This window comes from Cibotium barometz, chromosome 44 (genome assembly GCF_041138505.1).
Source record: "Cibotium barometz isolate CiBa-2024 chromosome 44, ASM4113850v1, whole genome shotgun sequence".
Taxonomy (NCBI): Eukaryota; Viridiplantae; Streptophyta; class Polypodiopsida; order Cyatheales; family Cibotiaceae; genus Cibotium; species Cibotium barometz.
The window spans coordinates 2,814,040-2,834,374 of NC_141089.1; the positions used below are offsets into that span (position 1 = coordinate 2,814,040).

The 20,335-nt window shown below is 44.2% G+C and overlaps 1 protein-coding gene across 1 annotated transcript; it reads left to right on the plus strand.

Annotated features, from left to right (window-relative positions):
* The first annotated feature begins 4,076 nt into the window (after positions 1–4,076).
* On the plus strand, positions 4,077–16,862 carry LOC147612864 (uncharacterized). The gene is made up of 4 exons (XM_086782118.1): positions 4,077–4,097; positions 5,956–6,096; positions 6,192–6,359; positions 16,839–16,862. Exons 1-4 carry the CDS (start codon positions 4,077–4,079, stop codon positions 16,860–16,862), a joined length of 354 nt encoding a protein of 117 aa, XP_086638244.1.
* Positions 16,863–20,335: the final 3,473 nt, after the last annotated feature.

Genomic DNA, 20,335 nt, shown 5'->3' on the forward strand with positions numbered 1-20,335 from the left:
GAAAATAATAAGAGAGCCGGTTTGGCTTGTATGGGATTGATTCATATATAAACTTTTTTTATAAATCTTGTCTTTGGCATTATTGTACTATGGCAAAGGGCTATTTTAACAAACCTTGTGAAAAAGGACCTTAATTAAGGAACATATTTATTTTTGTCAAACAGTGTGGTAGAATTAATTAGAAAATAAAATTGACACGTGAGTAGGGTGGAAGGTGGGAGGTGGGAGGATGGAATGCCCCGATGGCACCATCCTACGGATGGGTGGACCCGTGAAAGCCCTACGCTAGATAAATAGGTTCTCAGGCAATTCTATTCTAGAAGACTAGGCCAGCGGGGCTGTGCCTTGCATGGATGAGAAAAAAAGTGTTGTCTCTAGGAATCAAGACTACTAGTTGCCCAAATTATGATCAATTACCCTATGGGTGATTTGATTTTTAGAAGATCACGCTCCCTCTGTGGGATAGGACTAGGTCTTACCTGTGAATCGTATCCTTGAATCTCTGCATGGTCAAGGTGTTGATGAATAGGAAATTTTCTCCAAGTTAAGACTTAGTGGACTATCTTAAGTGTTTCCCCTATTTTGGAAGGGGGTAACCTTACAATATCTTTTTGAAAAAAGCCCTAGGATTCAGGCTGGATTGAAACTTTCCAATAAAATCACCACACCAACACGAGAACACAATCTCATGACCCTTGAGTTATGGGATTTGTTAGGTGCACCAACACTCATGACTCATCCTCCTCAAAGAATTCCCTTTACTTAAGAGTTGAACATGCCATGTTTGGGGTACTTTGAATATACAATGTATATTGAAACTAATCCCCTTACTTGTAAGTTTTTGTAGTTGAGTATGTGTTGGAAGAAAATTTGATCTTGGGGGCATGAATGGGCTATTTCTGCCGAAGCACCACTGTTCTTTGCTCTAGTGATAGAATCATCTCATGATGGTCAATGATAAAAAGTTGACAATATCATACTGCAAGGAAGAGGATCCAACTTTAATGGATTTCTATGATGCTGAACACAAAAGGTTACAAGCCTCTTCCACAAAAGCCCCTCTACACAATGACCTACCATCTGTGTCAACAACCGACTCTGATAAAGCATCTACTCCTTACCAATGAAGTTTGATGCCAAAACCTCACAATAAATAGCTATTCTTGAAGAAGTTCCCCCTGCGCAACCATCTATCTCTAACAAGGAGTTCAAAGAAAAAGCCCGAGATCCTATGCCTCTTTATCTTGACAAACCCCAGCAAAGGAGACAACCACATGCTTGCAAGCCTCATCATCGACAACCACTCCATAAGAGACTCTAGCCTCATTATCATTCGAAATATCCATGAGTCTCAAACCTACACCCTCAACGCCAACCAATGTGAAGGAGGTCCCCAAAGCTTCTGCATTAACCAAAAAGAAAACTTCACCAAGACAACCAAAATCAAGGTATCTTAATGGTACCAAGATGTGGGTGGAGAAGCAGCTACTTGTAGCTGAAGGCTACTACAAAGGTTCCATTCACATTTGGGTCGACAGTCAAAGTCTCTTCCTCAACGCAGCACTCAGAGGCCAAGGAAAAAGAAAAGTACTCCAGAACACCATCCACAAAAACCTATGTGAGTTCCTCAAAGAACTCCATCAAGTCAACAAGTGTGGGTACCAAAACAATTACTGCAAGATCAAGGGTACTACAAAGGAAATACAAATGCTTGGATTTCCAAGTGCATCACAAGCCCCCTAAGCTTGCAGAAAGAAGGTAACCTCAGTACCAAACGCATCAGCACCAATTTATACGGTTCATCAAAGATGGGTGCCTATGCATCTGCTTTAACAACGAGGATACTCTGATAGTAATCCCATCATATGGTTGCCAAAATCGAACTGCGTGAAGAAAGCCTCACCACATTGACTTCAACCCCAACAGCTTCACAACTAAAGTTTGACAAGAATGGAGGCCCAAGGAACACCAAGTAAGTCACTCATCCACTCTCGTTACACAAGAGCTTGTGTGTTTGAACAACCGCAATGGTAACCAACTAGCAGTCTTACCTACCACCTCAATAACATTTGAGCTAAAAATTCAAGAATCGATTCCCACGTCTACAACAAAGACTTATGAGTGTATCAAAGACAAACTCACAACGCTGTTTTCACCTCTGGATGTGAAGTGTAAGTGTAGAAGCTATGCGGCAGACATACGAACCTATTCTCTCGAAAAGAGTAGCCATAAGAACCTGTTGCTCATAAGGTGGTAACAAAAAAAAAACACACACATACAAAAAAAAAACACACACATACAAACGCAAGGGAGTCACATATATGGCCTACCAAACAACTCCTAATGATCTTAAATATCCATTATATTAAGCTTATAGCTTACTTTTCTTTTAGCTTTAATAATGTAACAGCTGCTCCATGAGTACATATCCATACTCATGCACTGGAGGACATTTGCACCAAAGCCTTAGCATCGACAACTTTGAGATAAATCTTTGGATTGGAGGGCCATGGTGGGCGAAAGCCTGGTCAATGGTACAACCCATCGCCTAGAATTTTCCATCAAATTACAAACCTCTCCAAACGACACTACCATCTTCACAAATCTATGATCTTCAATTCTTAGTGAAGATATCTATATTAGCCTTTCAAGACGACGTAATTCTTTCAATCCTCGCCAACAAGTGGCTACTTCAACATAGAGCAATTGAATAAGAGTCTATATGACTCACTTCTTGTACTTCATGTATATCTACTTCATAAGAGCACTTAAATATACATAAAAATATAAAAAGCACATAGGAAGAAGCATGCAAGAACATGTCCTACTCAACAACATTTGACAAGAATCCTGCCACACAAAGGGACATTATCAAAGGCCAATTTCTTCAAATGATGAATGTTGCTTCAATGAATCAAATGAGAAAGTAAGAATGATGAATGTCGCTTCAATGAATCAAATGAGAAGCTAAGAATCACCATCATGTTCTGATGATAATGTCTACGTTCCTCCGATTCCTTCCCTCTCTTCTCTCCAATATTAACATCTCTTAGCATCCCCACTAACACAAATCACATGTAACCTTGCTTATGATTGCAAAAAAAAGAGCAAAAAATTAAAAAAAATAAACATGCTCACACAAATATAAAATGCAATCACTCGTAAAAAACCCCACCCCCACCCTGTTAGGAATTCCCAATAAACCACTAACCTTTTCATTTACTAACTAGCTTTTCTTATTCCTTTCGGAGGGACAAAGACCATCAATTAACATCAAAGCCATCAACAAAGCTTGTCCATTCTCCCCACACAAAGGTCTTTAACACGATCACGAGGGCATGATCGCCACCAGGAAGGGGGGGATGTTAACCTATTCCTAGGGTTAACAAGATATACTGCCATTATCTCACATCAAGGAGTCACAATTGATACACCGAAGGGTCATACATTTAAGATATGAAGCAATGTGTCCAACGCTACAACTTGGATGGGCCCGCTTGTAATGGTGTGATAGAGTATTTATGGCAATTTCCGCTTCAAGAGCATGTGATAGCAAGTTAGGATGAAGTCTTAAAGTAATGTACTTTATGGATATATTATGAGAGTAGTCATTATAATGACCTTAGGCCTATTATGAGGCTAAAGTAACCGGTCGGCCATAGTTTAAGTGAGTGTGAACACTTATGGCCATGTACATAAGTGAATTTCTCTCATAATACATGATTCTCTCCCATTGTGCAATTGAGTCTTGCTCTTGCTAATCTCTCTCCCTAATGCATGCTAGTGAGCATGTCTGAGTGAAGTAAGGTGAGAGGAGGGGTGAGTACCCATAGTGCAATACGGCAATGTGACAACACTCACGGGAGGCATGGTAGAATTGCTTCTCAAGGAGTTATAGAGCTTAGAGACCTCAAGGGTTACGAGCTCGGTCATTGAAAAGATCCTCTTGTTGTGGATGTGTTTCAAGGGGGGTTAGGTTGAGCCATAACAAAGTGCCAAAATCAAACTTAGTCATTTTCCCTCACATAATTTTTAATTAAGGCCCAAAAACTTCGATGTTTGTATGCATGTATGAAATGGGTGGTTGCAAGATGAGGGTACTCACTTTCGTTCACTCTCTCCAAAATTGGGACATCCATCCATCTCGGGTGGAGTACCTCGATCGTGATAGTGCCGCGAATCAAAAGACGACACGTGGCTCCCGAGCCTAAATCGACATATCTCGATCGAGATGCCAACTAATGCCACGCTAGCAGGTCCGGCTTTCCAGGCGTCATCCATGTCACCAATACATGTCACCGCCACCACAATATCTCGATCGAGATATCTATGCCACTCGGATCCACATCAGGGCCACGCTGTATCCCCGTAGGCATATTTGACTAGCACATCTCCATCGTCCACGTGTCTCGAACGAGAAATATACATCCAATCGCGACCATTCATTGTTCGAGGTAATCGGATACAATCTCCACCGTCCCCATATCTCGATTGAGATACTGAGTTCAAATCTCAGCCGTCCAAATATCTCGATCGTGATATAGAGATTCAATCTGCACCGTCCGAATATCTCGATCGAGATACATAGATGCAATATCCACCGTCCAATTATCTCGATCGAGATAAGGAAACGCAATCTATACCGTCCATTCACGTACACTGGAAGATGCGATCTCGACCGTTTAAATATCTCGATCGAGGTATATAATGAATCTTGACCGTCGAGATACCTTTTCGTGGTAATGCCTCTAAATCGTGGCCGTCCAATTACCTCGATCGAGATATTAATATCAAATCTCAGCCGTCGATCCTTCCCCAACCCTAGAATTAGGTGTGTATCTTGGCCGTATGTTGCACTAACCCTAATATCCAGAGCGTTAATCTTGCAAACCCTAAATTGCATGATGTTACCGAACCTCGATCGAGGTTATAAAACCGGAAAACTTTTTTTTTTTGGCTCATTTTCACAAGTCGTTTTCACTCCCTTGCTCTCTCTTGATTTGGATTAGTGTTAGTGAGCCCATTAGCTTTGTTTTTAGCTTCATTAGTGCTACTTAGCACTAAGCATTAGACCTTTCACATTAGACCCTTCACATTGGACCCTTCACATTGGGCTTAGGTTTTAGCATGGAGGGCCACGAGGAGGGCCACGAGGAGGGCCGCTCATCTATTGCGGACCTCATCGCGGAGATAGACCGTGAGTTAGCGGCTATCCGTAGGAGTGCTAGAGACACTCCGTCTACATTACATATCGTGGCAGACTTGGAGGCGATGCTTGCGTCCCTTCGTAGCCTTCACGATATTGTTTATGTAGATGAGTGGATAGCCCACCATCGCGCTGCTCCGGTGTCACATGGCCTGACATATCGTCAGGTCTGTGATCTTGCTCCTATTAGGGATGGGGCTTTCCTAGATCTTTTCCTCGATAGTCGTGGGATGAGGCCCGGGGCGGGGAAGCCCCTCACTATTTCGCGGTGTTCGCATCCTCGTATGGCGGCACATATCTATAGTCGATATGTTGCCGCATATGGGAGGATGCCGAACAACCGCCAGATCCCCATATACTTCGCAAAGCAGTTATATGCGGAGTTTGTCTTAGGGGAGGAGGTCGATTACACCAGCCATCGTCCAGGTGGTGGTGCTGGCCGAGGCCGTCTCCAGGACCAGGGTAGGCGGCCTCCACCAGCACTTCGTGTAGCACCTGCCGCCACAGATCCTTCATTTGTGCCATTGTCGACAGTAGAGGCTCTTGGCACGCAGGTCGGCATTGACGTACGGAGTACCACGGAGAGCATCCAGCACGTGGTGCGCCTATTCTCACGAGCTATACCGACGACAGATGTGGAGGTATTTACATATATATTACGTCTTAAGTTTTTTTGGTCATTTATCTTCATGTTTATATGTACTTTTCTATATTTTTACATGAGCAGCATGGTTGATTGTGTCACGCAGGTTCCCACACCTGCCACTCAGAGGCTCACTCAGGAGTTGGTAGAGGCGAGAGCAGAGATAGACCGCCTCCGAGCTGCATTACAGATGGCAGAGGCAGCTACTGCAGAGGCACAGCATCTGAGAGAGTCCGACATCCAGCAGGTAGGTTTCTCTTGCACGTTTAAGTTACAAATTTCTTTAAGTAATACCTAATGAGAGACTAATCAAATATTTTAATGCTTTACTTTTTTGCGTAGGCTCGGACCGAGGTAGAGAGCTCCAGAGCTGAGGCACAGCATCATCAGATTATGGAGCAGATTGCCCAGCACAGGGCAGAGCAGCTGATGCTGCATGTTCGAGAGTATCGTAGATCATCGGATGTGACAGTGCCTTACCTACCGTTATATCCACGGCCTATCACAGAGGTTTTTCGACGACCTCTCCCTCAGGATGCACCTCCCTTCCTACGGGATGCGTGCTGCTGTTTATGTATCGAGGACATTGATAGTACAGGAGGATATGCCCTAGGATGTGGACATATTTTCCACTTGTCTTGCATCACCCAGGAGCTCGTCCGGTTCTCAGCATGCCCATCCTGCCGTGCACGCGTCGACTTAGCGACGTACAGGGTATTGGGCATCGATGATCTTCACCCAGGCCTTGTACGAGTAGATGCCAGGACTGGGAGGCCTGTCGACTTTACATCAGCCATGGACTTGGGACTCGACGCCTTCGACGATAGAGCCCAGGAGCCTGAGGTGCCTCCTGAGATAGAGTGGAGCTCACATGAGTTCGACGCTTACCAAAGAGTGCTACATGAGAGCCAGGTGACAGCATTTGAGCGCGTGGGTGGTGCTGGCCCTAGTGGCACAGCGGGTGATGGTGCTAGCAGCAGTGCTGCTTCTCATGAGCAGCGTGTCCTTACAGCAGAGGAGCTTACACGAGCAGAGTGGCAGACACGCACCATTGCAGATTATAGATTTTGGGTGTACAGACAGAGGCGTCTTGCATTAGCACGACGCAGAGAGAGAGAGAGGGCCATAGCAGCTTTTGGGACTCGTGAGCTCCCGAGTATACCGGCACTAGCTCACGATCCTTCCTTTGAGGCAGACCTCCCCGCAGACATTCGACGACCCCCGCAGCCGGCACAGCCTCCTTGACGTGCACAGCAGCCTCCACGCGCACGTCGACCGGCAGTTAGAGATGACGATTTTGATTGGGTTGCTGTTGATAGTGACTAAACTCAGACTAGCTGGGTTAGCTCACTTACATTGTACTTAGATTTTTGGGCAGTGACTAACCTCAGGCTAGCTGGGGTAGCTCATTTTCATTCTGATGTACTTATTTGATGTTTATATCATTATGAGTTTTCTCATTATTGAGTATCATTACATTTTAGTTGATGTTCTTGATTTTATTATATTTCTTAACACTTTTGCTATCATATTGTTTGTTGAAAATCTCCATGCCATCATACCCAAACATGCTCCGATGGGGACCAAACTTTGCAAGCATGTGGGGGTGGGCCCCCCCCACATGCTTGCAAAGTTTGGTCCCCATCGGAGCATGTTTGGGTTGGCAATGGGCGCCCAGTGCGGTTTTTTCAAGTCTCTTGGTGCTTAAGAGGCCATGGAAAATCCGGGCCTTCCCCATACCATCGTACCCAAACATGCTCCGATGGGGACCAAACTTTGCAAGCGTGTGGGGGTGGGCCCACCCCAAATGCTTGCAAAGTTTGGTCACAATCAGAGCATGTTTGGGTTGGCAATCGGCGCCCAGTGCGGGTTTTTCAAGTCTCTTGGTGCTTAAGAGGCCATGGAAAATCCGGGCCTTCCCCATACCATCGTACCCAAACATGCTCCGATGGGGACCAAACTTTGCAAGCGTGTGGGGGTGGGCCCCCCCCACATGCTTGCAAAGTTTGGTCCCCATCGGAGCATGTTTGGATTGGCAATCGGCGCCCAGTGCGGGTTTTTCAAGTCTCTTGGTGCTTAAGAGGCCATGGAAAATCCGGGCCTTCCCCATACCATCGTACCCAAACATGCTCCGATGGAGACCAAACTTTGCAAGCATGTGGGGGTGGGCCCCCCCCAAATGCTTGCAATGTTTGGTCCCCATCGGAGCATGTTTGGGTTGGCAATCGGCGCCCAGTGCGGGTTTTTCAAGTCTCTTGGTGCTTAAGAGGCCATGGAAAATCCGGGCCTTCCCCATACCATCGTACCCAAACATGCTCCGATGGGGACCAAACTTTGCAAGGATGTGGGGGGGCCCACCCCCACATGCTTGCAAAGTTTGGTCACAATCAGAGCATGTTTGGGTTGGCAATCGACGCCCAGTGCGGGTTTTTCAAGTCTCTTGGTGCTTAAGAGGCCATGGAAAATCCGGGCCTTCCCCATACCATCGTACCCAAACATGCTCCGATGGGGACCAAACTTTGCAAGGATGTGGGGGGGGGGCCCACCCCCACATGCTTGCAAAGTTTGGTCACAATCAGAGCATGTTTGGGTTGGCAATCGGCGCCCAGTGCGGGTTTTTCAAGTCTCTTGGTGCTTAAGAGGCCATGGAAAATCCGGGCCTTCCCCATACCATCGTACCCAAACATGCTCCGATGGGGACCAAACTTTGCAAGCGTGTGGGGGTGGGCCCCCCCCACATGCTTGCAAAGTTTGGTCCCCATCGAGCATGTTTGGATTGGCAATCGGCGCCCAGTGCGGGTTTTTCAAGTCTCTTGGTGCTTAAGAGGCCATGGAAAATCCGGGCCTTCCCCATACCATCGTACCCAAACATGCTCCGATAGGGACCAAACTTTGCAAGCGTGTGGGGGTGGCCCCCCCCCCAAATTCTTGCAATGTTTGGTCCCCATCGGAGCATGTTTGGGTTGGCAATCGGCGCCCAGTGCGGGTTTTTCAAGTCTCTTGGTGCTTAAGAGGCCATGGAAAATCCGGGCCTTCCCCATACCATCGTACCCAAACATGCTCCGATGGGGACCAAACTTTGCAAGCGTGTGGGGGTGGGCCCCCCCCACACGCTTGCAAAGTTTGGTACCCATCGGAGCATGTTTGGGTTGGCAATCGGCGCCCAGTGCGGGTTTTTCAAGTCTCTTGGTGCTTAAGAGGCCATGGAAAATCCGGGCCTTCCCCATACCATCGTACCCAAACATGCTCCGATGGGGACCAAACTTTGCAAGCGTGTGGGGGTGGGCCCCCCCCCACATGCTTGCAAAGTTTGGTCCCCATCGGAGCATGTTTGGGTTGGCAATCGGCGCCCAGTGCGGTTTTTTCAAGTCTCTTGGTGCTTAAGAGGCCATGGAAAATCCGGGCCTTCCCCATACCATCGTACCCAAACATGCTCCGATGGGGACCAAACTTTGCAAGCGTGTGGGGGTGGGCCCCCCCCACATGCTTGCAAAGTTTGGTCCCCATCGGAGCATGTTTGGGTTGGCAATCGGCGCCCAGTGCGGTTTTTTCAAGTCTCTTGGTGCTTAAGAGGCCATGGAAAATCCGGGCCTTCCCCATACCATCGTACCCAAACATGCTCCGATGGGGACCAAACTTTGCAAGCATGTGGGGGGGGCCCACCCCCACATGCTTGCAAAGTTTGGTCCCCATCGGAGCATTTTGGGTACGATGGTATGGGGAAGGCCCGGATTTTCCATGGCCTCTTAAGCACCAAGAGACTTGAAAAAACCGCACTGGGCGCCGATTGCCAACCCAAACATGCTCTGATTGCGACCAAACTTTGCAAGCATGTGGGGGGGGCCCACCTCCACATGCTTGCAAAGTTTGGTCTCCATCGGAGCATGTTTGGGTACGATGGTATGGGGAAGGCCCGGATTTTCCATGGCCTCTTAAGCACCAAGAGACTAGAAAAACCCGCACTGGGCGCCCATTGCCAACCCAAACATGCTCCGATGGGGACCAAACTTTGCAAGCATGTGGGGGGGGCCCACCCGCACACGCTTGCAAAGTTTGGTCCCCATCGGAGCATGTTTGGGTACGATGGTATGGGGAAGGCCCGGATTTTCCATGGCCTCTTAAGCACCAAGAGACTTGAAAAAACCGCACTGGGCGCCGATTGCCAACCCAAACATGCTCCGATGGGGACCAAACTTTGCAAGAGTGTGGGGGTGGGCCCCCCCCACATGCTTGCAAAGTTTGGTCCCCATCGGAGCATGTTTGGGTACGATGGTATGGGGAAGGCCCGGATTTTCCATGGCCTCTTAAGCACCAAGAGACTTGAAAAAACCGCACTGGGCGCCGATTGCCAACCCAAACATGCTCCGATGGGGACCAAACTTTGCAAGCATGTGGGGGGGCCCACCCCCACACGCTTGCAAAGTTTGGTCCCCATCGGAGCCTGTTTGGGTACGATGGCATGGAGATTTTCAACAAACAATATGATAGCCAAAGTGTTAAAAAATATAATAAAATCAAGAACATCAACTAAAATGTAATGATACTCAATAATGAGAAAACTCATAATGATATAAACATCAAATAAGTACATCAGAATGAAAATGAGCTACCCCAGCTAGTCTGAGGTTAGTCACTGCCCAAAAATCTAAGTACAATGTAAGTGAGCTAACCCAGCTAGTCTGAGTTTAGTCACTATCAAGATAGAGATCTAGTCAGCAGCACCCTCTCTAGCTCTCAACTGCTCTAGAATGCTCTCATGGTCATCCACTCGAAGCCGAAAACGAGGGTGAGAACTGTGTTTTCGGCTCTGTACTCGAACAAGAGTGAGCCTGGTAGCAACCACTAGATGAGAGAACTGAAATGCCTCTAACTCCCACTTCCACTGCTGGAACTCAAGACTCCCCCGATGAAGTCGAATCTGCTGGTAGAACCGGCCTGCCACAATCATGCTATGGGCGTCATAAGAAAACCCATGATCATCCACTGTATCCTGGTCAAGCATGCACTTTGGCCTAGTGCAACTCATCAGATAGTAGTCTACTCCCTCGCTGTTTCCCTCACTGGCAATAACATCAAATACATCACCCTCCTGTAGCAAATCTGTCAGGTCATCATAACTGACCATGAACGCAGGACCTGTGTGCTCAACAGACACCACTGGATGTGAAGGATGCTCGGGGGAGAGGAATGTCTGTATCCATGCATCTGCCCATCCTCTCGAGGCACAATGTGACCAATCGCCATCCATACATGCTCCACAGAAGCATGCAAACCGTCGTGTGTAAATCGTGGGGGCCGCCATGCACGTGCTCCTGATGGAATGTAAGCCCAAGGTGCCAGGTACTGTGTCACAATCATGGGAGGCTCTGCGGTCAATCGTGCCACCATCCACATGCCAAAAAAATCTCCTGACAATCCGAGCATCACGTCTGGGGTACGATGATGCTGCACTCCCACACAAATGTTGGGAGCACCACTCGACTACGTGGCCCGCATCTCTGAACCGCTGAGCATCCTGTCACAGCTGATGACGCCTCAAGGCACGTTTCACACACGCGCCTGCACCATCATGCTCACCCTTCCCGTGACCAGTCTCAAAGAATGACCAAATCACTGGGATACTAGACTGCACATGCCACCTATAAATCCATAAAAGATAGTCTTAGTTATTGTTTTCTTTAAGATGTTCTAGTGAATTTAGTTTAATTGAAAATGTAAGAAAGCCATAAGTACAACCTGTAGAGCCAATAGAATTGACGTGATGACTTGAACTGTGCGCCACAACCATCCGACCAAACCCATCGCTGGACATGTCTGATCCCACAATCTCCTAAAAAATCGTCATGGAGACGAAAGCAGTGTTGCACAAAATGTGCATCATGTGAACGATCATCACTGATATAGAAATGATACTCTCGAATAATGACACGGGTCTCGGGGGTACTCGCTATCCCATCTACATGAGCCTCTGCATGTCGATAGCTAATGTGGACCAAAATAGCAACCTGGTGAGGGAAGCAATACATACGTTTAGGACACAAAAAATCAATTAAGTAATGAAGCTCAAACATAAAACAAATAGTACAAAATATAACCATTACCTGCTCTGAGAAGTAATACTCAGATTGTATCTCCTGAAAAGGTGTGAAAGTGTAGTTCTCTGCAAAATCAATCACAGAGACGACCACACCAATAGGAAACTCTGCTAGGCATGCTCGGAACTGACGATCCTGCCACTTGGCACAATGACTGTGCCGTATGTAGGGGTAGATCTGCTCCCTAAATGTGGCTGTGAAGTGACAACGTGGTGTATGTTTGTCCACGAGCTGCAACTTCCTGGACTGTCCACCACTCTGGAGCTGGTGTGTCACATACTCATAACGTTGCCATGCCACTATCTCTTGGTCACTTGCATCAAGATCTACCATCTGTAGATGTGCAAGTGAACCACATGATGTGCAATTGCTCTCCACACAAGGCATCCTATGGAACTGGGCATCCTCCGTGCGTGCACACAAAAGAGAGTGGATGAAATCACGTGGACTACGAGGCAACTCTCTATGCCCACTAAGAGAACGGAACACATCATAAAAAAGATTGAACTCAACATGGTAGCAACAACAACATGTGTCACGCTGACGTGAGTACCTCACAAACCAAGGCTTACACCCCTCAAATGACCTTTGCCCAATTTTAAGCTCTGGATACGAAGCTACAAACTGAGAATACAACTCAGTTTGGGACATTTCAGGAAAGCAAGCACCGTGCTCAATGAACACTCCTCTTGTCACTCTCTTACGCAAAGCTTTCTTGAAAACTGGCGATGCACGATAATTCTCCTCCCAAAAACTTTATATCAAGGTTCTAGTGGTTTCATCTAGTAGGCGATCATGCCTAGCTACACGACCACTACTCGCCCACATAGCACCAACCTCATTGGCATCTAAACTTTGTCGCCTAATAGACCCAACTCTAAGTGCGTGTGGTGCTATGGAAAGGATGTGAGATGTGGCACTAACCTTACCCTTCATTTGGGAGCTACTTATGGCTGCCACAATAGCCCGTCGAGCAGCCAAAGCGTCCGCAGAGTTCCTCTTCTTGTTAACTATATAGGAATGACGAACACTTTGTAGCACCGCCATGCCAGCTCTCCTCTCTCTTCGACCTCCAATGTCGGAAAGCGCCCTGCAGTTGGCCATGTTGGGCAAATCAATCAAAGCATCAAGCACACATGCCTGTGATGAAGATGTGAGGTCTTTGAAATAGGATTGGAAGATTGCATGGGCACGACGATGTGCCCCTGACTTTGATAGTTCTTTCCTATCCACACGAAGGGCGCCCAAAGGAGGGGGGGTGGGTTCTTGTAGAAGAGAGGACTCAAGAAGGGCGGGTTCATGTGGATTATCTAAACTAAGGGGTAGTGGGGGGGAAGAGGGCGAAGGGAGAGGAAGTGGAAGAGGAGGAGCAAGGCTTGGATCATCGCCAACGGAAGGTGTTGCTCGTTGACGTGCTCTCCACTCTCTCTTTCTCTCACGAGCTACCCTTCTCCTCTCCTCCTCTTGAACTTGGTGGATGGGGGGGAGTCTAGTCCTATCACGTTTCCGACTCCTACGGCTTTGAGAACCCATTCTCAAGGAAGCTAAGAGAGAAAATATTATAAGGGCTCAATGATGGGATAGTACTACAGATAAGTGTGGGATAGTACTAGAGATGTGTGATTATATAGGAAAAATAGGTTATCCACTTCAAATCTCACTGGATTTCCTATCTAAGATTGATTGGATAACTAAGATAAACATAAAGATATTTAAAGATAAACTATTATCCACTTAAAAATTAATATTATTTATAATATTTATTAACAAGTCTAAATATTTATCATTACCAGATATATAAATATATATAAATATATCTTTAAAGAAATCTTTTATTTTATAATTATATAACTGCTTTTTTTAAATAAAGTATTTTTTTTATATTTTATTCAAAGGTTTATTCTACATAAAAAAATTTCAAGAAATATAAAAATAAAAAATTTATTTTTTTAAAATTAATAATATGATCTTTAATAATATTTTTATTGATCTAATCCCAAAATATAATCTTTTTAAATTAGTGATTTTAAATTCTTTTATTTAATAAGTTACATATATTTTATTATTTAAATTTCTATATTCTATTTCTCTAAATTACTAAATTAACTTTTCCAAAAATATGTTTTTGAAAAAAGAGGGGAGGTGGGAAGGAGATGCCACGTGTCACAAGCGTGCATGACACGTGGCATTCTCTTGACATGTGGCACTATTATGGTTGATGTGGCAATTCCATGATGTGGCATGCCATGTCACCATGTGCGAGGTGGCATGCAAAGGTGGCAAGATGATGTGGCATTAATGATGACTAGGATGATGAGGTGGGGAGTCAACTAGGTTGACCATGTTGACATGGAAGGTGGAGGTGGCAAGCTGAGGTGGCAAGCTGCTTATGTGGATCCTCTCGATGCTCACGTGGACATAAAGTGGCATGCATGTATAAGGTTTGGGCCTACCCAAGCCTCACACATGGAATGAAACCTAAGCTGTGAAGTTTACCAAGCCTAGATTTCCAAACCTAACTAGGATTGTTTTAGACTTGAAAAGGGGAGAGTGGACACAATATGGGAATTTTCACTTGGGAGGATTGAAAATGGACCTTCCCATACTCAAATCAAGCCAAATTTTTTTTGATAAATTCATGGCAACAAGAGTATTGATCCCATGAGTTTTTAGATTGAAAGATTCAATATTTAATTTTCTAGAATTAAATTACTATTGATTTAATGGGCCTCTGACAGTCATAATAAATTTTCCAAAGTAAATCTACAAAAATCAAACCGTTAGATTTGTAATTTTATCTTATACCCACATTATACTAATCTTTCCCAATCTAATCATCACTAGATCCATACAATTTGAGCATTTTAAATGGTAGATGTGGTGGGAGGATAAAATAGTATGTTTTTTAACAATTCTAATATCTTTTAAATAATATAGAAAATAGTAGAACACATCAAAAATTACTCGATAAATCAAGTTAAGCTCTATGTTATTTGTATTTGTGAAATGCAAAGTGGGAACATCGTATGAGTAATAATGTAAAAGTTATAGGCAATTTACTCGCATTCACTATACCTGTCTAAACCTAGGACAGGGCCTGTATACAAACTTGGTTCCCAAAGAAAAGGGGATTTGCAATTATTGGATATTCGATCAGATTATAGTTTTAGGTGCCCAACTTTGCATATGATGTTTCATTAGAAGACCTTGAAGTGAAACTCCTTGGCTAACTATGAGAGATTGGCTATTCTTCTTGAAAAAATGCCTGTTTTTCAGCTAAAGCCAAGGGCGCCCACGCCATGAAACTAGATAACCTCATCTTGCAACCACCCAAATAAGGATAAAAAAGAATCATTTTCAATTTATTTACAAATGTATGATTGCATTTTCAATCATTTTCAATTTATTTACAAACAAATGTATGATTGCACGTATGCATGGATGGTCAAATCCTTCAAGATAATACTGGTAATGGTTTTTGTTTTTCATAATTAACCAATGCTGCATTGGGGCACGCCTTCTGGTAACCAACACTAGGCAACACATTGGGTATCTAGTGTTAATCCTCGTCTTTAGATTTGAGGACCAGGTTCCTTAGAAGTTTGGTCCCAACTTCGAGCAGGGCAGGGTCTTTTCTAGCGGAGTATATGTAAGAGTTCAAGAACCTAATAGCATCTGTGAGTGAGGTGAGAGGACACTAGCAACTAACTAGTAGGATTCCGAGGCTGCAATTGTTGTCTAGATCGTAGAACTTGGCGCATCAAGGGTAACTTAGCTTGAGTAGTTGAGGGATCATTTTGTAATTTTTCAAGATGAATTCTAAGTACTTTTTTTGTTGTTGTTATGTGATTTGCGATAAAAGTAAGTTTTTTTAAAGGTGTTACACTATCATTAAGGGCCAAAACTGTGCTAATAAAAAAGGGGTAAGAAGGAACTTTGTGCTATACCCATGCATCTATGCCACCATGTGGTAGTTGTTAGATAACAAGCATCACATACCTTTCTCTATGCCACCATGTGGTAGTTGTTAGATAAAAAGCATCACGTACCTTTCTCTAAGGAAAGCAGGTGGCCGGGTGGACTTGATCAAGCGGGTTCTTTCCTTTATCTATGCACGAGATACTTAGTTAGGTAGAATCCTATGATTAGGGGTAGTTTTGTACATCCTCACGTCCTAAGGGGCCAAGGATAGACGAACCTCCCCCGAGGGAGAAGTTAGGGTAAACTACCAATTAGGATACTCCCTCGGTACTTGATAAGGGCATGGGGTGGTATCTTACAGGTGGTATCACAGTGATGCATTGCCTACTTGCTCACAAAAGCTTATGTGTTGTGTCTCTGCAGATGCATCTTAGATGGAGAATTAGTGCTTGGAATCAGCTTCGATCACCTAGCCATAAAACCCCTCGACTTTGCAAAGCATGGACTAACCACTTTGCGGCATTTTATTGCTCACGTGGTGCTACCTACTGATGGTATAGCAACATCCACTACTGCAAGTATATATTTGTTAATGATATTTACCACAACTTAGACTCAAACCTCTGCTTCCTCCAAATATTAGAGAACCTTAGGGTTGTGTGTCACTTTGTATTTTATGGCACACTAGTCTTTGATGAAAAGATGGTAGTAGATGGTAGAAGGGCAGGAAGTGCATGTGTCAAAATACTACTATAATCGCAACTTAGAATTTATCCCAAAGCATAGGATTTACTACCCAGGTTGTCTTCACTTCGGGTTTTCAGGTGTCTCTAACCCTAGGAATATTTATAGCATAAATGTGTATGAAACGCCCCCTTGCTTTGTGAAAGGATTATCTGCCTTCTCGAAGAGGAAGTGATCAATCTTGTAAAAATCTTTTGTGAAAAAGTAATTTTTTTGATTTTTTTGCTAGAATTGCAAGGAAGTCTTCCCGTGAAGTATTCAATGTTTAAGCACGTCTTTCCTAGGATGGGGATGATGAGAGGAGGATCCTTCTTAAGCAGATGAAACCATCTTCTTTCTATAAACCGAACCCGAAAAAACTTCCCTCGCCTAGAAAGCACGGGTTATTCCTCCAGGATATTTTTATTCTAACGTAGTCAAGAGCCTTAACTAACCAAACTGATGCGATCAAACCAGTAAGTCACATGGTGAGATCAAGGAAGAGACTTGCACTTGGATCATAGAGACCAACGCTTTTTTCCTCGTCAAGAGGCACATCCGTTGATTCTTTTCCATAGAACAAGGACTATCTGGGATTTACTTTATCTATCATAACATAGCAGAATTGAGTCTTATTTTAGGGATCCATCAGTCCAGCCTAACCCTATCGAGTCCCATGGTGTAGTGATAGGATCCATTTAGGGATTTGGTTATGTTTTGTTCTGGGTACTAGGGAAAAGAGTTCCCAGGTCCCCCACCGGTGCTTCAAGCAAACTTCAAGATAGTCACACCACTTACACACCCAATATGAAATTACCTGTTTCATAGGTTTAGCTGTCTTTAAAACAATCTTTTAATGAAACCATAGTATCAATGATCGTAATCCTCCAAAATATCCAGTTTGAATTCTAATTTCCAATCATTCCTTCATCGGTGTACCTATGGCATCATTGGGCAACCAGAACGCTCACCACCTGTTCACTCAGGGGCCTTTTCAATAGTTCCTAGCTCATAGTACCCGAAAATATATTCACTTATAAAAATCCAGATGGACTCTCCGTTGAAGATCAGCAAGCTCAACCAACAGATCCATATAAAAGAGCCATGGACTCATCCATTGAGGACCAACAAGGTCAATCAACTAGATCCATGCCCGGGTTCAGAAAACAACTCTAACTCCTTGTTCCATTTTCTTCCTTGACGCACGTGTGGGTATCTTCGGTGACCCAAAGCTCGAGCACATATGGTTCAGCACCCTCTAAGATCCTTCAGAGGTCACCTAGCGCTTCACTCATAGGCCACTTCCTTGGTCCCTCATCCACCATACTCACCATTTAAATTGAACTGAGGCTGGTCAAGACCTCGGTCGACCTTGCTATGTGAGACGTCCTCCATTGATTCTCTGTCAGCTATTGGAACTTTATCACTTAGGTCTCCATGACCTCATTCACAAGATTGTCAAAATGCTTCCCCAACATTCTTGACATAAAATAGTCATTTAAAAATAGGTCATAAATACAGTTTCTAACGAACTCTCATCTTTCCACATTGTTTCACATCATTTCTCGTTATTCCTCATTCTTCTACATCAATTCACATTGCTTAATACACATCCAATCATATGTATTCCCATCGTCCTTCATGCATTCTCATCTAGTCACATCATATTACATCTCAATTATTAAGAGACTAAGGTTTTGTAAAAGGGGAGAAGAAGGGTGTGTGTGTGAATGGACTTATGGTCCAGTAGCTCACCTATTTAAAGGTGGAGCTAGAAGGCATTTTTGTATGGAGCAAGAAGCCTAGTTGTATTTTGAGCAACTTAATAAGCAAGATATTTTCTTGTATTTTGTGTCTCTCTCCTCCACATCTTTGATCTAGCATGAGCACCACAAAATTGTAACATGGCATCAGAGCTTTGGCTGGTTAGGTCACTTTTTGGTTGGTGTAGACTAGGTTATCCACTTTTCATTTTTTGTGGAGAAGAACCCCCTTCCAATGGAGGAGCTCTAGCATCCTATGGAAGCCGAATCGTTGCAATCCTTCAATAGAGGAAGTGTTAAGGACTTCATGGCGGATTGATTCGTACCACTAATTAGTGGGTTTTGCTCCCTGGAGTCACACCATTGCGACTGGTTCAAACCGGTTGGTTGCCCCGCTGATTCCGTACAACCATTCTCCTTGTGCGTGGAATCATATGCCCCAAAACCTTAGGGTTTTTGAAGCCCTATTCCTCCAGGTCCTACAGCTCAAAACTCAGCCCTAATGGCAGCCTGAATCGAGCGTTAGAGTCAAAACACCAAGCAGCTGTCTGGTTTTCAGCCATGGAAAGCTTGTATGAAAGCTTTATAAAAGTGTTTTAAACACTTTTATAAAAGTGTTTCATGCTTATCATTAAAGGAGTACTAATCTCTTAAATGCTCTTGTGAGGGTCTTTTTCCAAATCCTTGAAGTGGTGGGCATGAACCATGAGGTATTCATAAGCCTCATCGCATCAAGCTTCATCAACATCTTCAAGTGCACAAAGCTTCTCAAAGTGTGCTAAGCACTAATAGTGTTGATTAACACTAATGAGGCTTCTAATCCAACAAAGGGGAGTCATTCCAAAGTGTCTCTAAACACTAAGAGTGTTCTTAAACGCTAATGTGTGGTGAATCTAATCACCAATGCAAATGTCATTAGACGTTAGAAATGTGCTCTTAAACCTCCATCAAAATTAGTGATTGGGCACAAACCCTAAGTGCTAAACCATAAAATTTACCATCTTAATCTCCTTTTTATGCAGCATCCTTAGCTCGATTAAGGGTTGTTGCACTCTCATAACCCTTTCTCTTTCTACTTAAGCCAAAATATCAAAAATTTCTGGTTTTTTCTTCTTCATAAATCAGCCTATTACTCTTTGGTAACCTCCTTCAATACCCAATGTCAAAGGACAACACCCAAATTAAGTTGTTCTCAGGAGAGGGCTTCCACACTTGGCAAGTTCTTGTCAAGTACAAGATGATGTCCAAAGTTTTTTTGGCCATTCATCTCCGACACTAGGGTAATTGATCGAAGATATTGAAGATAATGAGAGGGCACAAGCCATCATCATGCTTCATCTTGATGAGGCTCTTATTCACCATGTGGACCAGCTTCCGACTGCAAAGGAGAAATGGGATGAGCTTGATAAGCTCTATGGAGCTCATGGTAAGAATTCCAAGATCTCACTTAAAATTGAAATTTTCAGCTTGGAACTCAAAGAGGGAGATGGCATTCGAGCTTCCATCTCTCACTTGAAGGGCCTTATGGCTCAATTTGCATCAGTGAATGCAAGAATGGATGAAGATGATGCAGTGGGTGGTTGTTTTGCTAAAAGTAGTCAAGAAAGTGTACCCCACCTTAGTTACCACCCTGAAGAACATACCTAATCCCACCCTTGAAGGAGTCATTCAATCTTGTCTTGATGAAGAAAAAAGGCCAAAGGGAGGAGCTAAATCTTCAAATGCTGTTGGGAAAAGCATAATGAGTGATAATACAAGCTTAATGTGAGAAGGGATGATAAATGAGCTATGGTGGTTCAAGATAAACCATGGTGGTCACATGAGCAAAAAGGTAATTAACTAGCACTTAATCAAGGATTAAGGGAACACAACATGGCAGCATGATGAGGAGCTTCACATAGCATAGAAATTTGTGTTTTTCTCATTAGGAGGGCCATCATTTTATAGCCAAAGTGTACAAGGTTGAGTGACATCATTGCTTACA

Bases quoted from the DNA above. Each gene is read 5' to 3' on its own strand.
- LOC147612864 (XM_086782118.1), top strand. From the start codon at position 4,077: ATGGGTGGTTGCAAGATGAGG. The intron at 4,098-5,955 runs GTACTCACTTTC...TGTGTCACGCAG, and splicing joins TGGGTGGTTGCAAGATGAGG to GTTCCCACACCTGCCACTCA. The intron at 6,360-16,838 runs GTTTTTCGACGA...TTTTTTTGCTAG, and splicing joins ATCCACGGCCTATCACAGAG to AATTGCAAGGAAGTCTTCCC.